Source organism: Dermacentor silvarum, chromosome 7 (genome assembly GCF_013339745.2).
Source record: "Dermacentor silvarum isolate Dsil-2018 chromosome 7, BIME_Dsil_1.4, whole genome shotgun sequence".
NCBI lineage: Eukaryota > Metazoa > Arthropoda > Arachnida > Ixodida > Ixodidae > Dermacentor > Dermacentor silvarum.
In genome coordinates this window covers 116,330,941-116,355,069 of record NC_051160.1, presented here as the reverse complement: position 1 = coordinate 116,355,069, position 24,129 = coordinate 116,330,941, and the positions used below count along the sequence as shown (strand labels likewise).

At 47.5% G+C, this 24,129-nt stretch overlaps 2 protein-coding genes across 3 annotated transcripts in view; both read left to right on the top strand.

Moving 5' to 3' along the window:
- The window catches only part of LOC119459105 (epoxide hydrolase 4-like), a 29,411-nt gene extending 25,803 nt beyond the window's left edge, over positions 1 to 3,608 (top strand). For both annotated transcript variants that reach the window (XM_037720936.2, XM_049671144.1), the window contains exon 7: positions 3,108 to 3,608. In XM_037720936.2, coding sequence (XP_037576864.2) covers positions 3,108 to 3,583 — 476 coding nt within the window. In that variant the 3' untranslated portion in view covers positions 3,584 to 3,608. The remainder of the gene's footprint in view (positions 1 to 3,107) is intronic.
- A 12,854-nt stretch (positions 3,609 to 16,462) lies between these two features.
- LOC119458375 (epoxide hydrolase 4) overlaps positions 16,463 to 24,129 on the top strand; it is a 31,440-nt gene continuing 23,773 nt past the window's right edge. The window contains exons 1-2 of the mRNA XM_037720205.2: positions 16,463 to 16,571; positions 22,144 to 22,230. Of these exons, the coding sequence (XP_037576133.1) occupies positions 22,172 to 22,230 (59 nt within the window). The 5' untranslated portion in view covers positions 16,463 to 16,571; positions 22,144 to 22,171. The remainder of the gene's footprint in view (positions 16,572 to 22,143; positions 22,231 to 24,129) is intronic.

Sequence of the window (24,129 nt, the reverse complement as noted above, 5' to 3'; positions counted from 1 at the left end):
AATCTTTGGCAACGTCGTGACGGTGGCGGCACGCCTCGACGACCAGCCGCTTTCTGAATAGATTATCGTGGAGTGCCGGCAGATATGGTCTTCATAACAGAAGACGACGAAGGCGTAAGTTCCTCAGGTCAAGCTGCTTATTAAAACGTCTCTCGCACTTTCGCGTTATCTTACGTGTGTGCCCCCGAATTTTTAAGCTCGAGGTGCTTTTAGCTCCCGTTGTCGGCGACCTTCCAGTGACCTTGCGCCAAAAGCCAGAGCCGTCATCTGGGCACTCAAACGAGAACATCCGGGCATCGCTGCGAGATCAAAACCAGATCATCCGGGCAACCACTCAAAAGTTAAGAAAATGTGGTCTCTGGCCGCCAAACCTTTGTACAGGACCGCATTACATACGCTAGTTACTGCACGAACAAGTTACAAAAAATATTGCTTCCGAGTTCCTACTAACGTTCGTTCACGATATCACTGAAGCTGTAGCAGCTTCTAATAGAGAGAGAGAATAAACTTTAATAAAAAGAGCACGCGAGCGTAGGTAGCTCCTCCGCTCTGCGGTGGGTGGTCCCCTCAGTCCAGGAGTCCAGCGGCCTTAGCTGCCCTTCTCGCTCGATTGACCAGGTTGAGCTGGTCCGTCGAGTCGGAGCTGGACAGCGCTGCCTCCCATTGCGATGTGGTGGGGTGTGTTATGGGTGTTAGCTGTGGTGTGTTTGCGCAAGCCCATACCATGTGGTAAAGTGTTGCACATTGATCACAGTGTGGACATTTATAGGAATACAGCGCAGGGTGTATGGCGTAGTAAAGACTCAAATGTGGATATGTGTTTGTTTGGAGTTTTCGCCATATTACGGCTTCCTCTCTCGTCAGAGCATTATGAGGTGGGGGTAGTGTTCTTCGTGAAAGGCGATAGTGTTGTAGGATGTGAGTGTAGGTTAATGGTATGGGCTCTGGTTGGAACTGCTCGGCGCGGTCATCTCGCGGCTCCCGGTGTGCATGCGCTCGGGCGTAGGCGTGTGCCTGCTGATTGCCGCGTAATGACTCATGCCCCGTAGTCCACACGATTTGTATGTATGGTGGCAGCTGGTGCGCTCCATTCAGAATACGATGTGCAGCCCTGGAAATTTTGGCCCTGGAGTAATTTCTGCTTGCCGTCTGAGAGTCCGTCAGAACTATGACGCAATCCCACTGCGGTCTCGTCGTGATGGCTAACACTATCGCTAGTTACTCTGGCTCCGCAGCGCTCACTCTGGAAACCGACGATGCATTTATTTCGGTCCTGTGATTGTCGACTACGCTGGTGACGAATGCGGTGCTTCTTGCGGTGCTGGCCGCGTCTACGTACAAGACACTGGGGTGGTTTCCATACTTTCTCGCGAGCGCCTGCGCTCGGGCTTGTCTCCGTCCGATGTGGAAGTTTGGGTGCATGTTCCTGGGAATCGGGGAGACGTGCATAGTTTCTTGTATTCGTGTTGGGATTTTGGTCAGTGCGCTGGTCTTCCGTACGGAATATCCAAGACGTTCCAAGACGCAGCATCCCGCTATTGTGCGTAGTAGTCTTTCCTTCTGGCTTACCAGGTGGGCCTCTATGATTTCCCGTGCGTTCTTGTACACCCCTGTCTCCTTGAGGCGAAAAGTAGCCGTTCCGGGTGGGAGTCCGAGCGCTTGCTTATACGCCTTGCGTATCAGCCAATCGAGTACCTCCACTTCCGCGTTCCTTAAAATTTAAATATGGTGCTGAGTACGCAATGCGGCTCACAATCAGAGCCTGCACTAATCGGATAAGGTCCTGTTCCTTGAGTCCCCTCTTCCTGCTGGTAATTCGTTGAATCATGCGCAAGATCTGCGTGTTCGTGTGTTGTAGCTTCTGTATGGCGTATCCTCCGCCCCCGTCCTTTTGTATGTGTAAGCCGAGGATCCGAAGTCTGTCTACCTTGGTAATCTCTCTAGGACCTATTCGCAGGTGGATGGTTGGCGCCGGGGCTTCTAATACTCTGAAGCTTTATTTGTCATCTCCAATAGCGACGTTCAAAATGCAGATACAGTGCACCATACACTTAATTGTCATCTCTTGGCGCTGGGTCATGGTTGCCTGTGCTCCTTCAACGCCAGCGGTTCGTTAGTTCCGCGCCGCGGGTTTTGCACCGCCTCCTTCGAGAGATGGCGCCACGCTGCGTGACCAGGCGGGCAGCGACCAGCGCGCTGTGGATGGTTGTTTGGGGGAGATGAGACTTGCAACGAGGTTCAGTTCAAGACAGGTCAATGCCTTTGTAGGAGGCATTGGGCAGGTTCATTCCGGCTCAGTAAGCTTGCCGGCCTGCGTCGCGCCACCAATCTTCTTTGCTGGTAGCCATTTCATGCTTACATCTACTCTCGATTACGGCTGAGCCAGCATTTTACTTTTTGTTTATCTCCTTCTCTCTCTGTGCTTTTCTTCTTTATCTTTCTGCGTACCTTTACCCACATGTCCCAGCGCAGGGCTAACAAACTGAATAATTATCTTCCGGTTAACATAGCCGCCTTACACATATATTTACCTTTATCTTTGCGACCTCGCTTCTCATCGTACGTTATGTCAGGACATAGTCTTGCCAATTTATCAGGTGCCGAAAATTTATAGAAGCGTCATGCGTGTTGGGCATCTTCTTGAGGTTGTGGCTAATACAGCGTCATAAGTTTCCCATTCTGTATGTCACATATTTACTGATTTTGTTTTGCGGCTTTTCACGTCCCCAAAAAGATAGGCTTCATTCAGCCGTACGTCTAATGATACTGTGAAGGCGAAAACAGAAAAAAGACACGTAACGAGTGCTCTGGATTTTCTATATATTGTGCATGAGCTAAGATGTTCACTCTTTTATCGGCACCTTTTCATTAAAACGTTTTTAACGCGCTTGTGGGTCGGTGCGGTCTATTTTCCCGCCGATAACAACCGTTTACCATATTCTCAGTTTACTGTCTTTCCAATAGTTCTTAGTTCCCTCTCTTCCCTCCTTGACAGTAACCACTCTTAGTTTTCCATTAAGATTGAATGTTTGAAGCCGTATTTCTGCGTGCTTGAACGCCGCACTGTCGTCCTTTTAACATTTACCTGCTTTCATTCCTCACTATAGGTGCTCTGACCGGCGCCATCAACTACTATCGCGCCTTCAACGACGATAAGGAGCAGCTCAACAAGCTGCCGTATCGCAAACTCAGCGTGCCGACACTTATTCTTTGGGGGCAGAAGGACGAATTTCTGACTTCACCCGTCGCAACATTCAACCAAGAATGGTTGGCCAAATCGACAGTCGTGTTCTACAAGCACGCGGGGCACTGGCTCTTGCGGGAGTGCTTTACCACTGTCAACCAGTATATAATTAAATTCGCTAAATCTGGACAAATGATAACGAGCCTTCGACAAATGAATCCCTCGAACCAAAGACAGAACGAAAATACAGTGTGCGCACTCCACGACGCCGGACGCCATACGAGCCGGAAACGTATTTGCTTTGCTTCCACGAGAAACCGGCATTCCCGGTTTCCCAGAAGAATAAAAATTGTTTCTTGTCTTGCACTAGCTCACTGTCTATTCACTTCACAAAGATAATGAAAAATGGCAGTTTCGCCTAAAGAGCGTAGCATTCACTGACAGCGATCTCAAGGTTAAGCGTAGTGCTTTCACTCCTCGAGCGCTGCTCTAAGTAAACGCCGGTGCGTCAATACTCAGATGCGACATGCGCGGATGCACCAATATTTCTAGCATTCTTAAAGCCTTTAACATGCCGTGTAGGGCCTGTAATTGCATCGCGCAGGCACCGCTGCGCTGTTCGCAAATGTTGGTGCCAGTGAAATTATATAACTTTCAGATTGTGAGCACTGATATCGCTTCACACTTTTTAAAGGATTGAAAGAATGTAAGTTAAAAGGCATGTACTGTCAATGAAATGCTTGATTACCTTTTTTGCATGCTAAAGTGTTACAAGTGTCTCAGAATAATTCAGTTAAGGAGACAATAACTTGCTTGAGAAACCTTGGCGATTGAATATTACAGCATGTATTTTGCGTAAACAGCATTGATGCACATGCAGAATACATATGACTAAATACATACGAAACGCCACGTTGACGACAACGCCGATGGCGAAAATTCGCCAGGAGTGTACATATAATTGCCATCGCAATAAAACATCATGCTAGAAACGTGTTCATATGAGCTAAAATTGAAATTATCCAAGGGTCCAGGCGTGATGTCCACGATATGTTCACCGCACCGACAGGAGAAACAAAAATTACAGATTACTAGATAAAGTAAACCGAGCAGAGGATTTTTGGACTATTCCAGTGAGGTACATGCGATGTAACTTTTATTTCGTCATCACTGGTAAGGACTTTTGAAAGGAAATTCGGGACTCCGGCGCGGGTCGCGTTGCTCGTTGTTCTTTATTTGACATACAAGGTGTTCAAAATTGAGATTTATTATTTTTCTTAAAACTAGGCACTGTGAGGCACGCGAAGACCACCTGTGCAAATCAGTTATGTGGCCAGGGGGGAACAAGGAGAGATGATAATTATCGCTGTCAGCAGCAAAATTAACTAAAATTGAATAATTATCATGTTGTTGACTGCACTAAGTGGGTATGTTTGTATTGAAAAGTTAGAGGCAGTCGCGTTTATACACACTAACAGTTGGGAGAATTCTTCTAGCGTGTCTGTGCTCTGAGATATCCAATTCCAAATTTAATTGTCGTTCGCATGATTACGCATGCAGGAGTGTGAGGATCGGCGCAAAGCTCCTCCCTGGTGTGACGCGCCTGTTGCGTGTGCCGTTTAGTCTGACAACGGGGCGGAGGCATTGGCAAATATGATAACTGTCCACCCTTCTCCTCTCGGCTGGGGAAATAAAAAATCGAGTAACCCGGAACTGCTGTCGTAACACGGGACCGCGCAGATTGTAACCTTGGCGGCAGCTGCCATGCCGAGATAATGGCGCAAGCGGAGAAGCCGGAGGGCAGTGCGCGTGCGTAATGGTGACTAGACGAGCGGGCGTGGTCCTTGCCTGGGTTACGCAAATAAAGTGACTGCTGATTTCCAAGTATTTAAGTTTTATTGATATCAAGAGCCACAACTGCACCAATAATAGAAGAAACAGTTTTACTATGCTAACAAATATTTCATACTGCCGCTTTAAGTTTGGTGTGGTCATGCAGAATCTCATGAAAACACTTTGCCAATCAAGATCCTAATGCCCTAAAAATGTTCGAAATGCCTCCCTGCCGCAACAACGCAAAGCATAAACCGCTCTCTCACTCGAAAGAGAGAATAAACTTTAATAAAAAGAGCACGCGAGCGTAGGTAGCTCCCCCGCTCTGCAGTGGGTGGTCCCCTCAGTCTAGGAGTCCAGCGGCCTTAGCTGCCCTTCTCGCTCGGTTGACCAGGTTGAGCTGGTCCGTCGAGTCGGAGCTGGACAGCGCTGCCTCCCATTGCCCTGTGGTGGGGTGTGTTATGGGTGTTAGCTGTGGTGTGTTTGCGCAAGCCCATACCACGTGGTAAAGTGTTGCACATTGATCACAGTGTGGACATTTATAGGAATACAGCGCAGGGTGTATGGCGTGGTAAAGACTCAAATGTGGATAACCGCTCTCGAGTCGACTCGATAACTCTGCGCAGTATACTTCTGAATGGATTCTCGCAAAGGCCGATATTATCCTGTGCTTCATATCATTGACATTGCTGGGCTCTGTTGCATAAACTGGATCTTTAATGTAGCCCCAAAGAAAAAAGTCGAGCGGAGAAAGGTCAGGGGATCTCGGCGGCCAAAACATCGCTCCCGCACGCCCGATCCATTGTCGTGGAAAACGTGTGTCCAACCAGCTCTCTGCCGTGGTGGAGAAATGTGGTGGTGCTCCGTCGTGCTGGAACCACACTTGGCGCAGATCATTCAGGGAAAGATGGGAGACAAAGTCTTCGATGAGAACACCTAATATTTTTTCCGTGTACATGTTCCCGTTCAAGTTGTCCTCAAAAGTGTAAGGTTCAATGATCCTGTCCCCGAGTATGCCGCACCACACATTCACACTCCAGCGAACTTGATGCTTCTGCTGCCGCAGCCAGTATGGATTTTCTTGTGACCAATAATTCGAGCGAGTAAATTTTATCCAGACTCGTGAAGAAATACCTGTCTGTCGCATCGGGCCCTACACCACCTTCCCCTGACTACGAAGGCTCCGGGAACCCTGAGCTCGACGCATAATTCCGGATTGAGGAGATCAGGCAGGAGCTCCACGCCCTCAACGGCAGATCGGCTCCGGGTCCGGACAAGATCACGAACAAAGCTCTAAAGGAACCTGGACGACAAGTCCATCGAATACCTAAGGGACATCATTAACCAAGCATAGAGCAGTGGTACAGTTTGCGAAATGTGGAAATTGGCCAACACCATTCTCATCCCCAAGCCAGGCAAGCCGCCCAGCCTCGATAACCTCCGCCCAATTTCGCTCACATCGTGCCTGGGGAAGGTTGCTGAGCACGCAAACCTAAACAGGCTTTCTCGCTACCTGGAGGACCACAACATTTACCCATACAACATGATCGGCTTCAGGGTCGGACTATCGACGCAGGAGGCGATGAAGCTCATCAAGCATCACATTACTGACTGTAATGCGAGGGACACGAGAGCCATACTAGGTCTAGATCTGGAAAAGGCCTTTCGCAACATTCTTCACTCGGTCGTTTTAGACACAATCTCGAGCCTTAACCTGGGGAAGCACTTTCATTCCTACACGAGATCTTTCCTGTCAGACAGAGAAGCCACCCTTAAGATCGAGGACCTGACTTCAGACATGATCAAGCTGGGGTCTAAGGGGATGCCACAAGGGGCAGTCATATCACCAACCCTCTTTAACTTCGCCATGATTGGTCTATACAGGATACTCTCTGCTATCGACGTTACCATCTGGTGTATGGGAGGTAGTGATGGACAGGTAGAGGCGGCCCTGCAAGAGGCGATTCATGCTACCGAAAGATACCTCCAGTCCACGGGCCTTCGGTGCTCGCCTCACAAGTCGGAACTGCTGCTATATCGACCCAAGCGCAGAGGCCCCAAATCAAAGGAATGGAAGTCACTCGCCGAATGCGACATCAAGCTACGGATAAACGACGGAGGCTATATTCCGAGGGTGGATGCCATACGGATTCTCACCATGATGGTCGAGTGGCTCTAACAACCAGACAGTCCTGCGACTCACTAAGAAGACGGACAATGCCATCAGACTAATAAGAAGAGTGGCCAACCGGCAGCAAGGCCTAGGAGAAGACAACCTCGTGAGATTGGTACATGCATTCGTAATATGCCATTTCACTTACGTCGCGGCCATGCACAACTGGCAAAGATCGGAGCGGGATAAGCTCAACGCATTAATTAGGAAGGCAATCAAGAGAGATCTCAGCCTCTCATATACACACACACGGAAAGCTTACTTCAACTCGGTATGCAAAACACGCTAGAGGAATTGGCAGAAGCGCAGGAGGGGGCCCAGTTCGTCAGGCTATCTACCACACAAGCTGGAAGACACATCCTACAGGAGCTGGGCATTCCCCCAGCAGTAGTCAAAACAAAGTTCTGCAGCATCCCTCGAGAGCAGCGGGACATCTGAAACACAACGTGGGAAGACGTCGGGCGCGCGCGAAGGCCCTCCTAGAAAAGGCTCGTGAACGGGCTTCGGAGAACTGTTTCATAGACGCTGCGCGCTACGCCGACGGACGGGCCTTCGCCGCGGTTAGTGTAGACCATGAAAGTAAAGTAACGAACGCAATCTCGATTCGGACGACGTCCTCTGAGATCGCAGAGCAGGCTGCAATAGCGATGGCCTTATTAGACGACAAGAGGACATCAATCTACAGTGACTCGAGATCAGCCGTTCGCTAATTTGCTAAAGGGACCATATCCGAGCTGGCCCTAGGGATACTAGGAAGCAAGCAGATCAAGCCACACACAGTGATCTGGTTTCCAGCCCACATGGGACAGATCGAGGGTGCCCCGCCCAACCTCAATGAGTCGGCCCAGAATGCTGCGCGAGGGATTATCAACCGCGTAGCTACGAGTACCGGGCGGCGTGACGTTGGGGGTACTGACATTTGGGACTCTCCTTCCTCGTACAACAAAATTACTAAGCACTTTTACTTGGCTCGTAGGATCTACCCCCTCCCACATTGTAAACTCAATAGACCGCAGGCTTTAACACTAAGACTTCTACAGACGGGGCATACCCGAACCCCCTACTTCTTCACAACATGTACGCCGAAATTCAGACAACTAATGCATGTGCACTATGCAATGACTTAGAGAGCTTACCTCACATGCTCTGCTGGTGTACCGCGTTACGCGGCGATGAAAGCAGCACTTCTTCACGTTGGGATGCAGTTCTACGCAGCCTCCACCTCGAAGAACAGTTATGGGCTGTCCAACGGGCCCGCGACGCGGCGGAGAGGCTCGGCCTCTCTGTCCGGACGTGGGCGCTAGCGTGCGCCCTAAAGGACCCAAATAATGTTATTCATTCATCCATCCATCCAATAATGCGCAGTTGTGAATATTCACCGTGCCATTGCGGCAAAAGCCGAGCTTCATCTGTCCAAATTATTCTGTGTAAGAAATCCTCAATTTTGATCAGGCCCCAATTGAAGAAGTCAAGCCCGCCTTTCAAAGTCCACCTCACTGAGGTCCTGGTGAGGTAAACATGATAGGGATGGAACTTATGTTTTCTTAGCACATATGCGACTGTTCGAATGCTGCGACCAACTCATCGGCAGTCTGTGGGATGCTGAATTCTGGCATCGACGTTACGCACACGACAACGTTGATTTCAAAGTCTTCATTGAACATTGTCTTCCTGGTCTGCATCGAACGAGGGACTGACCCTGTTGTGCGAAAGCGCGGAAACAAGTTTATCAAGGTAGGCCTAGTTGGAACGGGATGGTATGAGCATGGCGAGCCGCGTACAGTCCGCATTAGCAATGAAGCGTTGCCATTCATCTCAGCCATTGCAAGCACCACGCCTATTTTTTCTTCGGTAGAATACCTCATCCCGCTAGAAGGAGCCTTATTAGCACGAAGGGGCTCCACCTGGATATTCCTGGCTATCGTTCCGTACAGAGGCGCCGCTATTCCAGAAGCACTCTAGTAGATGACAGTGAAGCTAACGCGTTCACAAGATGATGTCCCGGTGTGATCTCAAGTAGTGCAAACATGTGCCGAAAAATTATCTCCTCTTATCGCGTTTAACAGGATCATGCGTACTGCGTACGGCACACCGCGCTATGTTATCTTGATTTCACCAGCCTGAGAAGGGAAGGGGAACAGTTATCAGCTTTGCCTAGTGCCTCCGCCCTGTTGACAGGCCAAACGCCGCACGCAACAGCCACCTCACATCAGGGAGGAGCTTTGCGGCGATCCTCACTCTCTTACATGCGTAATCATGCGAACGAGAATTAAAATTTGCAGTCGGATACCTCGGAACACAGACACGCTAGAAGAATTCCTTCAAGTGAAACTGTGTATAAACGCGACTACCTCGTACTTTTAAATACAAACCTACATATATACTGCAGTCAAAAGTTAATTATTCAATTTTAGTTCATTCAGCTGCTGAGAGCGATAATTTTCATCTCAATTTGTGTCCCCCTGGCCGCATAACTTATTTTTTTAAAGACTTGACGTTAAGGCATAATTCTTGATGTGTATATGTGTATTATATGTGTGCTGTGAGGCCTGTGTTGTGTATGAATTGAAGCAGTGTTTTGTGGAATCTGTTATTATATATCCAGCGGTCATAGCTGGTTGTCACATTGTAGCGGAGGCCAGCTTGCAGTTGGAGACGCGAGCGTTCCGATTGTAAACCAGTACATGTCCATATTAGGTGGTATGCATCTGCTTCCATCACAGGGACGGAGCAGTATGGACACGTAGCACCCAGTGGTAAATGCGACCAGTTCCACCTTGAGATCACAGCCGGTGTAAGGGCCACCCCGGCCCGAAGCCTCCTAAGCACAACTTCCTCCGCCCTAGTAAGGTGAAGGGAGAGGGAGCAGACACACGGGGGGATAAGAGCGCATGTGTCCTGCCGGAGAAAATTTTTACGGGCTCGGAGCGAGTTGAGGGGTTGAGGTGGGAGGGGAATAGACGGAAGATCTGGATTAGGAGGGCAGTGTGCCTGCTGGTCAGCAGCAATGTTGTCAGGGTTCGCTGCATGGCATTGAATGCACTGTACCTTGACGTAAGTGGCTGTTTTTCTATTCATAGTGTGTTTTGCCTCGTAGATTTCCATCGCCTTGTCAACCTTCTTTAGTTCCTGTATAGCCGCTAAAGAATCAGTGAAGATATCTAGTTGTTTGATGGCAGGTGCCTTAGATGTCGCATCTTGCACAGCGTCGTGGGTGGCTTGAAGTTCCATTACTAAGCGCTGGCTTCCGCAGATAAATAGCACTGGTGGCCACTGATCAAATGATGCGTAGTACTGAGGAATGTCCTCCCTGCCGTCTGGGAGAATAGCAGCATCAGTCATAGACTTTGCAGGTGTTAGCGCATGATGCATCGATGATATTGTCGACGTCAATAATACCTGTTGTATCGCTTCGTCGTAACTTCGTTGGCTTATTAGTTGTGATGCTGGTGAATTCCCAGGGAGGCATTGGATAGGGCTGATTGTCAGTCCGAGAGCCGCGTTGAAAATGAGCATGCAACGCAGCGACAGCAGGAACAAGTTGCTTTTTTATTTCACGTGCTTTTTCTCGTTGCAAGAATAGCTCTGCAATTGTGTTGAGCTGGGCATGTTCCTGTAAGGTTGGTATCGGAGTGAGGCGGGGTAGCGCTGTGATTGTGCGCATAGCATCGCGATTAATCGTGTCTAACTGTGCCAACTATGCGAAAGTAAGCCATTGAAATTGTGCCTGATATAAAATTCGTGGCTGCAAGACTGCACGTACCAGCCGTCGAGCTACGTCAGTACGAGCTCCAGCTGCTTTTGCTGCAATGCGACGAATAAGGTGAAGTGTTTTTGTCGAACTCTGTCTGATTTTAAGAAGCCAGTGTGCACCACTGCCGGAGTGGTGAATATCGAGACCCAGTATGCGGACCTCAGAAGCCTCAGGGATTGTCACTGCGCCGAGTCTAAATGTAAAGGGGGGGGGGTGCTGCGTGATTCTTGTGCGTCCATTCTTGTTGGCCACCACAACATAGCTTGATTTTTGGGCGGAAATGTCCAACCCTGCTTTCTGAGCGTAGTTGTGCAGAACATCAAGGACTTCTTGAAGCTGTTGAGTTTGTCGAGATACATCTTCATGCACGGACCACAAAGTGACGTCATCCGCGTAGATTAAAAACCTCACGTCTGGAATATGGTGTAGTTGCCAGGCTAGAGGTATTAAAGCAACGTTGAAGAGAAGAGGAGCTAAAACCGAACCTTGTGGGACTCCTCTCATTTGATGTGAAGTATCCTTCTTGCCTTCCATCTACTCTAATCGCAAATGTGCGATTCTGAAGAAATGAGTAGATAAATCTTATGACCCGCGGTGGAAGTCCCAGGTCGATGAGGTTGGCAATAATGATTTCATGGTCTATATTGTCATAAGCTTTCGTTATGTCTGTTGCTACTACTGTGCGCACAGCGTGACTGTGTGGTGAAATCTGTAAAACATCGTCTGATAAGATTAGAAAGTCCGTCTTCAGTTCCCAAGTAAGAACGGAGGCCAACTTGAGTAGGATGATATTATCGTCATAACTTATTTGCACTGGGTGGTCTTCGCGTGCCTCTCAGTGCCTAATTTTAAGAAAACCATGAAGCTTACTTTGGATCACCCGGTATAATAGCAAACACGCCGCCGCACGCCAGTATTTAGCATCGCCACTGGATAAGCACTGCAGAACCGCCTCGCCGATAAAGAGAAGCAAAAAAAAATACAAGAAACCTGGACGTGTAATGGTGGTTCACAGTGATCTCTAATGCATAACGCAGTCACTGTAAGCATACTAACGTGGCAATGGAATGGGGCACTCGATGAATTCTTTGGTTTACTTGAGGCTCTTAGATTCAGCAATTCCGTATATGCCACTGGATTTGCATTCATTCTTTCCGAATCTTCTAGAATGGATATGTCCAAATGTGGCTCAAGAGCTACACAATCCGTAACGTACTTAGATATTTTAACGTGGGCTGAAGACAGCCCTGAAAATAGACGCGTCCCTTTAATGGTGGGCCAGAAGAAGAACGAGCAGCTTACGCGCTTCATCATCTTTAATGACGCCGACCTTTGCGCGCGCCGTGCCGCGGTGCAGGTAGCCCCACACCACTGTGTCAATAGGTGTCGCTCTTCAGTGTCATCGCCATTCTTCCCTCGGCCAGCAAAAAGCTGTCACCATTGTAGTGGATAGCATGAGTTTACCCCGAGGTACGTCATTATTTTTTTTCGGATCAATGACGATTGTTTCTTGTCCATTTTTTCCTCGAAGTTCGCTGCCATAAACATCCTGCTGACTGTGCCCCAGTCAGACAGCTTCGTTCCAAGGGCACACTTTGCAGCAGAAAAGTCGTACACCTGTGTTGTCTGAAATATGTCCTGTTATTAATGGAGCCATCTTTGCTAACACTTCGCCTGTGAAGGCCAGTTCGGCTAGCCAGCCGAGTTTTGCGTTTTTTTGTATGATACGCTCTCCCTTGTACTCAACAAAGAAAGTCGCGTGGTTCACAAATCAATTAGATACTGTGGTTGTCCACACAACCATCAAATAAGGAAAAGGGGAACAACATTTGCGATAACAGTGCCACCTCGTCAATTCAGTTTCAGTTCCTTCTCTGACCATCACTGTTGCGGGAACAATTCGGCAAAACTGTGTTTTATTCGTTTTTTGTGTTTTTGTAAATATTTCAAAAGTATACGACGCACATGCCTGTTAGAATGACATGATGATACGTACACAAGCGACTTCAGCTACTAAAAAAACTGTTTGTCGGCTTTTACACCTTTAGAAATATTCAGAGAGGATTTCTACAAATAATTACAGCAGACGCGAAGCGATGGACGAACCAGGCTAGCACTAAGCTTGAAGTTTGGAACACCAATTCCTTTGCACGTTCAGTAGTCACGCAGAGATCATTTGCGGCTTCCTTCAGGGGTAGACGTCGGGTTTCGGATTGGTGCTTGCTGCTGTGTTTGGCGAAAGGATATCGCTAGGAGCAGACACCGCTTATGCGCAATTACAATCAATACGTACATGTTATTTCTTAAGAAGCTCACGCTAAGCATGGATCACGCGAGGATCTCACAGCGGCTGCACGACGACTTCAGCTGCAGCCGCATTCCGCATATCGTGCTATGCCACTGAGGGCAGCAATATGGACTTGTCGATAGTTAATGTAATTTTTGTTGCACAGGCAGAACGACACGGACAGACAAGGCACATGAGGCAACAGATACCGCTGAACGACCGGGAGCGAACATCTCTAAACGTCCGCCATGTCTCCTCGCACTGAACTTCAAGAACCGCGTTTGCGCACTCCAAGACAAATTTAATCATCAAACCATTTTAAATTACATTAATGTAATTACGTATTATTTACTTCTATGAAAGACAGGTCAATATTATCATAACGAATCAGATTATTTCATTAAAAAAAGTCATGCGGCGTGTTCCACACAACTTGTCAGCAAGCAACCCCGCAATTCGCATCAGCGGCATCGTTTAAATGGCAATCGTGTGAAGTGAGCCCTTTGAAAATTGTAATGCCACGCAAGTGACTGCGCCGATGTTTTTCTCTTCACTTGAAGCATGTGAAACAGGCTATACAGTTGCTGCCTATATCGGCCTTGGAGCTAAAAAAATAATGTTCCATTGTGTCTGGCTTTTTCCTCGAAACAACGGTGTGACGTATTTTACCTCACACACTTAGACAGCAAAGTGTGCATTGTTTCTTCTCTGATCATGACGCTGTCTCTCAGAACTCTGAAATTTTTTTATTCTCCTAGCGTTATTTATAACATGTTCATTTGCCTTTAGCAAAATGCCACAGGTTGGTCTCCAAAGTTCACCATCACAAGGAGACACGTTCCAAAACATTTTTAAATATTCGGGCATTTGCCAACATTTGAAAAACGGTGCAGAGCACCGCGCCAGTCGCTTTTGCACAGACGAATTTTCAAGGACATAGATATCATCTGAACAAAATTTCGCTGCTCCACTGTAGGCATTGTTCGCAGCAACAGAAAAGTGTAGACGGCCTGAACATGAAAAAAAAAAAACAAGTGTTCAGGATGAATCAAAGAGTTAGCAGCTGCTCCAGCTCCCTCTTTCCAAAATACTTAATCGCAGAGAGTGCGTGGAACAGAAAAGCAAAAGTCGCCTATTTTTTTTTTCTCATGCATGTACCGGATCTTCTTGTATGACCAAGATTCCCTTCTTTTCCGTTGCTTTGCGGCCCTTGCCGTATGCCTAGTGCAGCCGGACCAGCCGCAGAATAATACTCAGCTCATACCAAATGGCTGGTGTGATAACAACCTTTATGATCCTGTCAACGGCATACCTGCATCGAAAAAAAAATATTCATGTGACAAGTGACGTCACACACAGCCAGTGAACCTTTTATGAACCAGGAAAGCGGAGGAAGAGAGTATGGCGAAAGGGTGAGGGGGCAAGCGGAGGGCCGCATGAGACATGCTCCACGGCGGCGACCCGTTACGAGATGGCGCCATAGTAGCGTGTGCCGTCACCAGTTCGTACTACGGCATGCGGCGAGCGCGTCCACCGATACAATATTGCAAACAAAGCGCTGGCGTGAGCTTCGTAGCGAGAAAAAAAAACGGCAAAGCTTGCACTAAGCCGCGCAAAGCTCAAGACGCAGCGAAGCTGGCCGATCGAATGCGTCATAACCTAAGAGATACTTGGCATAACCAAGCTCAACTCAGGCATAGCCAAGGCCGAACCTAGCTGCTACCAAGTTCAACCTAGATACAACCAAATTCAACCTCAACATAGCCAAGCTCACCCTAGCTACTACCAGGAGACGCAATCGATCGGCCAGCTTCGTCTCGAGCTTTGGGCGGCCTAGTGCAAGCTTTGCCTCCGCATTACGACGAGAGAAGTTAAATTGCACGCTGGATTGATTAGCGGCCACACAGCTAGCTGTGGAAGAAGACGACGACGAACGCAGGAGCAGTGGCACGAGCGCCTGCCGAGCACGAGTACGAGCGCTAACCGAGGGGCGCCAATGAGCCAACTGCGGAAGAAGACGACGACGCTCGAGCTAATGCTGATGATGATAGTTTCATACGCACCGCAGATCCCTTTCAAGATAGGACCGCTAGATAATGCGCTCCGCGCGAGCCACGCGTTTCCGTGTTCACGCTTTCTTCTGAACAATGAGCAACGCAGCAGCTGGAAATGCTTCGTCTGCCGCTGCTGCTAAACGAGCTGCCCGACCAGAGGCTCAGCACCACCAGCCGAGAGTACCCTGCCGTTGAGAATCAAGTTTCTGCCACAATATATCGTCATTCAAAACACTTAAACACGTGCGCTCAAAATTCAGCATTCGGAAGTATTGTAATCTTCGGTGATTTTTTATACTTTCAATACAGCTGGACAAGAGAGGATTGTAACTTTTAAGTGCAATAAATTTTACCATTTCAGAAAAGTGAGTGAGGCACCACAATTTCGACAAGCCTATGTCAATGATGAGGGGTACAGTGTAGCCTGTATCCATTTTACCTTCAATAACACAACACTTCAGTGATACTGGACACGTGGTCGAGATGAGATGCTGAATATACGTTCCAGTCAGGCGTAGAAGGCTTACTATGTATGGCTCGTACTGACGCATTGGTACAGGACTCTGCGTTCAAAATTTTTAGAATTCTGTTCACTATTCAGGCTCCACAAGTTTGCCTACACCGCCATCGAGGTACGCGTAAAATGACGTCATTTATCCGGCACCATACCCCGTTGGCGCATTAAGACAAGCTTGTTACAGACTCTTACCAACCTCGGCGATGTATTAAATATTGGTCGTTTGGCATCACTATTGCCTAAATGAATCGTAAAACATATTTTCTGGATGCGTATATACCAACAAAGGTCACGGCGTAACTTCACTTCGGCTATGGTGAAACTCTGGTGGTTGCTTCTTATAACGTCAATGCAGCAAGTGATTCCTTTCGTGGGCGGCGCGAAGCACACGCACAGTCATTCGCGAAATCAGTGCCGACCGCGCTGCAAGCAATAATTGTTGAATCCAGCAGGCTGATAAGAAAAGCCTCACAGCTTCACTAAAGGAGCTGAGCGAACAAGGTATACGAATACGAAGAAGGAACAATTGTCCTCCATCGTAGCCGACGATTCAACTTTTTTTTCTCATCTTCAGTTTGCAGCTGCACCTGGGCGCTTAAACTATTCCTTATGTTTGTTATAGCCTGCAATACCTACTGAAATCAGCAAGTGTCAGTCACGCTGTTACGTCACTCGCCGAAACAATTCTTCATTTACATCTTGTGCTTTGCCGTCTAGGATACCGCGTGCTTGCTTTGTCGCGATTCCAGGCCCCAAGGTCCGTCGCTTGGTAAGTCCTACGGTAGTTTCCACTGCTAACGCAGTAACAGTGCTCTCAGTGTAGAAACTGATCAACATAGCATTACTCTCGAAACAATAACTAAAGCGGCTACTCAAGAACGCTTACTTTTATTTCGCTGCAACTGCTTGCTATGACTCGGAACCTTCGCTCTTCTCTCGTATTCATTTTTGTTCTGCTGCGATGGGGCTTGCTATGTAGTTGTAGATGTGTAATTGTACCTATACATCAGTGAGAATGGGATTATTATTTAAAATCCATGGACAATCGCTTTCTAGTATCAGTAATGTGTGGCGACGCAAGTTTGTATGCGCCCTAAAAGATTCCATACCACGAGCAGTTGTCAGAATGCGCTGACTGCTGTTTACTGAGGCCCATGAACTCAGGTGTGAGGCGAGAAAGGCGAGTTGTTCACGTTAATATTCTAAGGGCTTTTGGAACATCTTCCCACGACAGAGCTGGCTGCGCCACCTCGAGAATAGAGATCTTTGACTCATGGGCCATCAATTCGAACCTTTGCAACATAAATTATGGCCATTCACAGATAAAGAAAACAAATGAAGACTGCGCACTCTGGGAGGCAGCCTACGCGCACCTCTGGTGAGCTGGCAAAACGGAAGACCGCATCCTATAGTGAGAGACTGTTTTTTTGTGGTGTGTGCAAAATGAAGTTAGCACGAAGTAATACTCGGCAAGAGATGCCCAGCCACCAAGGTGGCAAAAGAGAGCGCCGCAACACCACCAACGACAGCAATATGTAAGCCATATCACGGAAACCACCAGAGGCCACAAAGCTCTCGGAATGATGCGCCTCAATAATTAAAGGAATGATGCGCCTGAATAGATATATTTCTTGGAGTGAGCATAATTAGGTATCGCTTGTGTTTTATTGCGTAACACCGTAGAGAAAAGACGCGGCGACCGGCACATGTAAAGGGGTAGTACAGATTGGCTGTACGTATACGACTACTCGTTACATGTGTACTCTCTAGTGATGAGCTATTCTGCAAGGCAGCAGAAGCAGCACCCAGTAGAAGTCATGGTCAGAAAAGTCCGGGAAAGTTGCCAGACAGTCGCTCTCGTACATCCGTTGTCTACCGTTGTCGTTATTCCATTGTGACTGTGCCAATATCGCCGTCGTTCCTGCTTTGTCATAGGGTCGTCGTCACGCAGTTGCCGTCCTAAACTCGTCGTAATCCCATTGTCTTCATGCCGGCGTCATCACGCTGTATTCATTATACCATCGTCTTAATTTTCGAATCGTCATCTCGCTGTCGTCACGCCATCATCGTCATACCGCCTTTGCCGTCGACATCATTCCGTCTTCGTCCTTCCATCGTCGGCATCATGCAATAGTCGGCATGCCTTCGTGCTCATTGGAGACATTGGCAAGTGAGTGTCGCAGAAATTTGGGCTGGTACCGGAGACAGTGAATATTGCATACAGCTGAAGCAAGGAGAGTCTCAGAATAACCAATACAGAGGGTAAATAAACGTGATTTTAGCAATACGGTGTGTTCCGAATCATCGAAAAGTTGCACTCCCACGCTCCTCATCATTCCCTCCACCTCTTTGTACTCCAAAATGACACGTTATAACGTCGCAGTTTACTCTCTGACGGTCCCGACCTGTTGTTAGTCATCCCGGCTCACCTCCGTTCCACTGTCCTGGCGCAGCTTCACGACGCACCAACGACGGGACATCTCGGCGTGTCACGCACATACGACGGCATGCACGCCACCGATTCTATTGGCCTGGGATGTGCCGCTCAGTGCGCCGTCACGTAGGCTCGTGCGAGCCTTTGTCAGCGCCGGAAAAAGTCGACTCTGCCGCATGCAGGCCATCTTCAGGCTCTGGACATTCCGTAGGAGCTTTTTCACCGTGTCGGCCTCGATTTACTTGGTCCGCTTCCCCTATTCGCGCCTGGAAACAAATGGGTCGCCATTGCCACAGATTATACGACGTGGTTTGCAATCACGCATGCACTTCCCACTAGCTGTGCCACGGATGTTGCAGAGAGACAGAGAGAAAACATTTATTATTCATGAGGCGTTGCAGACTTCTTGCTTCATAAGTCATACTCCAGCACGGAGCTCCTCAGCAACTGCTAACTGACCGGAGCAAGACAGTTCCTCTCAAGGGTGAATCGATCACATTGTAAAATCCTGCGCGACGCAGCATAAACTGACTACGCGGCCTACCATCCACCGACGAATGGCTTGGCAGACCACCTGAACCGCACACTTACCGACATGTTGGCCACGCATGTGTCTGATGACCACCACGACTTGAACGCTGCATTACCCTTTGCGACATTCGCGTAGAACACTTCCAGGCATGAGGCCGCTGGTTATTCGCCGTTTTTTTTTCTTTTATACGATCGAAACCCTAGATTACCCATAGGCACCCTGGTGCCTTCTTCTGGGTGCCACCCACTGAATATGCTCGAGATAATATTGCCCGTGCCGACCATGCACTTCAAGTTGCTCGCACACGGTTTTCTGAGTACCAAATGCACCAGCAGTCTCGGTATAACAGCCACCACAGGACTACCCACTTTTCCCTGGATCGCTAATCTCCTGTGGATCCCCAGCCAGACGTGTCGGGACTATCCGAAAAACTGCTCTTCCAGTACACCGGTCCATATCGCGTGTGCCGCCAAGTGAATGATGTCACTTATGAAATCGGTCCACTGCTGCCTTCGTCATCCTCTGCTCATCACCGCACGGACATTGTACACGTTGTCCGGCTCAAGCCCTATCGTTCCGCGGACACCCCTTAACATCTCGTGTACTAGTTTTAATTTTCCATGTTGCCTTTGTTCACCTGCACCGAGTCGGTGCTTTCGCCGCCAGAGGGTAGTGTTATCAGCCAGTTGTCCGGTGGACAAAGAGGATGCTGAAGCGTAGAGCAGACAAGAGGAGGCAGAAGTGAAGTCTGTTGTCCGCCATATGTGTTGTTCTAAGCTTCAGCGTTCAAACTGGTTATTCCCTTCTTTTTATACACCGAATATAACCACCCGATTCATGGCCTATCCCCCATTGTGGTTATGTGCCACAACCATTCAGGTCAACAACATCACCTTTGTTGCTTGCTGCCTCACTTTTAATCTCCTTGTACACAGTGTAAATAAACCCCCTTTTCTATAAATCTCCCCGTAACAATATTTAGGTGTCGTCACTGACCGCAGGTTAACTTATTCGAAGCCTGTCAATGCTCTACGGCCTAAACATTCCAGTTTTATACAGATTGTTCGTGCTGTAGCTTGACTGAGATGGGGCCTCGTTGAACAAATTCCTCAGAAGTTGTACCAGGTGCTGTTGGTGGGCTATCTAGGCTGACAGTAGTTCACATGGGGATGAAGGCTACGTCTAGGGGAACACGGTGAAGCATGTTTGCTTGTCTTTGCTTCACTTGAGCTGGGAGGCTAGAAGTCCTGCCAGATTCTTTTCCCGCCGGAGCGTGTACCGATAGTATGTGCATTCACACATTAGGGAAGTCAACGAAGAGTCATTATCGCATCCCGAGTGTGATAACTTTAGGTTGAAGGCTTTAAAAACTGTGGTTCTTGCTTCCGTCATCAGCTAGCTTGTTCCTAGCCAAACCACACTGTTCAGGTACCCATTGAGAGATAATGTAGCAGCCGTTCCTCTGCGCAAAGTCGAATAGCTGCACGACGTCTGAGGTTAACACATGATACTTGCCTCTTCTCGAAAAAAAATCAATCGTTAACATTGGCGATTTTGCGTCGGAATGTACAGTCCAGTTACGTGATGCCAGGCACAAAACAAAGAGGACACATTCTCCTATGGCAACAAGTTCCGCAGCTGAGGATAACGACTTGTGGTCCAATTTGTATTGGCAGGATCTCCCCAGTTGAGGCATCATAAAGGCCGCATTCGAGGTGCATGAAGTTACTGATACGTCTATGTATATGTGTAGCTTAAAAGGCAGATCACCGTACGCGTTATGCGTAGTTGTACATTTGGTCACCACCTGCTACAAGTTATCTTTCTGGCCACTTTCATTTGCTTTTACCTTATTATTTGTTCATTTGCAATGAACACAACTAACTTCCCCTTAGATTTCTCTGGCTTCATTGTTTCTCATTTCGTACGATTGTTCCTTAATGGAAAGCTCAGTTAAAATGACCGCTTAATGTGCGCATATACTCTACTTATAATACACTTCATAACTTCTTTTCTTTACATTCAGAAGTATGGAAATCTGGGCGAGTTGGTCTGAATTCATTCTCGGGTATTGGTGCTACAGACCCCTCAAAAAAAAAAAAAAAAGCACGAGGCGGAAAGCAAATCATGCGGAACGCAAGCGTTGTCAAAAATATAAATTTCGTTTTCCTGCGTTACAACTGTGATTGATGACTGAAACAATTATTTTGGTTTATTTATAAGTGCCACTTCGTGTCTGTTCCATCTGCATCTAAAGTATGTGTGTTCAATACATATGCGACTTCGCCGAAACCTGAAATTCAGCATCAAGCGATTAGACGTTATTCTCCTTATAACTGCAATTGTTTTGATGACAATGTGAGTCATCAAACAATGCCTGTCATCACGCCAAGGTGATGGCAGCGGCTAAAGACACGTTGAATACGCGCTTCCCTCACGTCAACGCTCCTCTTCCGTCTGTTGGGATGGGCTGCATCCGGTACAGCCATATGTGCTTCAACCCAGTAACTACTGTAAAGAGGCACGTGCAGGAAGTGCTGCAGGAACTTTCATAGCTCTCACGCGAGCTTTTATTAACAGAAAAACTTCGTCAACTTGGCCCTCAGGAGGCGCTGTTATTACATGTTCCATTCGCAGAGATCAGATTTCACGCTATTATTTGGGTAATTTATAATAAACTCATTCCAATTTTGCTGGCCGGTCATTACAAGACATTGCAATGGCAATTGTGGAAAGAAAAAGATTAACCCCTTCAGTCATGGTGTACTGCGCCAGTCATGGTGTATTTGCGCTTAGTACTCTACAAACAACCACTTTGACGAAGGCATGATAGCGAAAGAATCGTATCTTCATAATGCTTGCAGTCATTGACGAACTTTTGTGCTTTGTGTACGTAGCACCAATTATTGAGAACAAAGACAACATTTAATTGCTCTGTTAAATTGGTACTGACTAGAATATATGCGCAGCATCATCTTACAGCCTTGACTTTCCTTAATGGAGTCAGCAGCGTCTTGAATTGAAGCTATTGCACATTTACCGGCAATTCATCGTAATTTGTGACGCAAGGCGCTAATTTGCTTCATCCTCGCGTGGAATATGTTATTTACTGATATGATCATTAGTACAGAATTAAAGTATGCATAAAACAGCATGAAGATGACGATTACACAGCACTTTGATACGCTGTAACAATGTCGAACACTCTGTCTTACTTTTAAGAACAGTAAAAAGCGCAAACTGGACACGGACTAACAAGTCACTCATACACACACACACCTGTACCTTTTTCGTTCGAGTCCAGTTCGCGCTTCATAATGTTCTTTTAGGTTACCAATGTGTCCAAACGGTTACTGTGGTGCCTTAACTTTTCAGCATCAGTTTCCCAATTGGTGAAATCAACATGATTGAAGCGCTGTCTACCACTCCCTCACCGTATATGAAACGGCTGCTAAAGATAACGTAAGTAGATATGGTTCCACAATTTTGGTAATCCTAAGAAGAAAAAACAATTCATAGACATTTTACAGATACAGGACGTAGGGAAAACGCGGACATTCAATCTTTCTCCGTCACTAAATTAATAAGGTTTATTGAACATTTTTTTAAATCTCGACGTTTTCTTAACTAATATTTCAATTCATAAGCATGGATATGTATAATACTGTGAAACCCTATAATTTCGCCGCCTTTGTTTTAAACCAATGAGACACTTTACGCATATACGCTGTTAATAAACCACGACGTGCTTCTCTGCTCACTTGCGCCGCGAAAACTTCTTTGTGTTTCTTTTACCATTTCTGCCTTTTCCGAACTTGAGCTTTGTACGTGGTGCTTCAGTCACATGTGTTCTTTACTGGTGACTTTCCATACGTTATTTCTCGTTTGAGGGACGCCTGCACAAAATTTAATGACCTGCCTGCGCTCACAATCCTGTTTCTTTTGCAGAAAGTCTTGTTTTTGGTATAGCTAGCGCAAGCGTGCGAAGCCAAGTAAATTGAATGTGCTATGACTAGCCGGCAAAATAAATTGTTACTTTTCAGCACTGTGTCCATAATTCTTCCCTGAAATTATCGCCTGCTCTTACATTTTATGACCTTTTTCAAAGGCGTAATTTGGGGAAATAATGACGAGGTAGAATAAAAGGTTTTACAGCGGATTTCATTCTACAGTAGACAATATAATTTTACCTTTCCCAAAAGCGACCGAATGGGGTCTACATTGCTGCAGTTGATAAACATCGAATGTTAAAGGGACAGGTATACGGTCGTAGCCACGAACCAAAATCGTGTGATAGCTGCATCGGTCAGGGCAAAATCTGCCAGCACACCAGAAGCCGCAGCGATTGCACTTGCAATTAGGGACGCATAGAATAGGGACGTATCTGCTGCCATACTGACGGACTCACAAACCGCCTGCCGCCTATATCTCTCCGGGACGGCGCCACGCTTACTACTAAAAATTCTAGGGAGTCAAATTACCGGATAACCTCACTTGGTCTCCCGCACACAGGGGCATGGAGGGCAACACATGGGCAGACCGGTTGCTCGCGTACTAAGTATCCGAGCTGCGGACCGACCCAGTGACGAGCCTCCCTCTACACCGCGCGATATCCTCGAACACCAAAGACAGGAGCGGAGGCAATATGGACGCCCTCATCCAAAATTAAACAGTCAAAAGGCGAAGAATTGGCGCTGACTTCAAACACACACATACTCAAATCTAAATACACTTAGCCGTATTCACCAAGCACGATACACTGACGAATTCTCGTGGTGCGGGGATGCGCCAACGTTACCGCACACCACGTGGATATGCCCAAACAGACCGACACATATAAACTCCACACTATTAAAAACACAAGATATTAACAGGCAGTGGGACGCGTGGCTTGCGGACGAGGACCAGGACAGCTAACTGTCTCTTCTGGACCAAGCCCAGCGAGCCGCTCGTGCCAGTGGAGCCCTGGACTGGGGGCCCCGGACCTAAAATTTCATTTTGTCCATTAAAGTTTCTCTCTCTCCCTGCTTGTCTCTGTCATGTACTGGTTTTTCAATCAGTAACCGATTCCGGCAAAAGAAGAATTGCTGAACGCAAGCTGGGATATACTGCAGATACATTAGGAAGGAGTACTACTCTGCCAAAAACACAATATATGGCCAGAAAGGCAATTTGGCATTCGGCGCAGTAACTGTGAAGTAGCTTTCTCATGAATATCGCAAATAACCCATGGCTGAGACGCCAGAGTGCGCAAATAACCTGAATAAGGAGATCGCCAGAGCTTGTGCTCAGCGCTGGCAAGCCATCATTTTTAGCTCCGGCCAGGTAGCCACTGATACTGAACTTGATAACGTTCTGCAC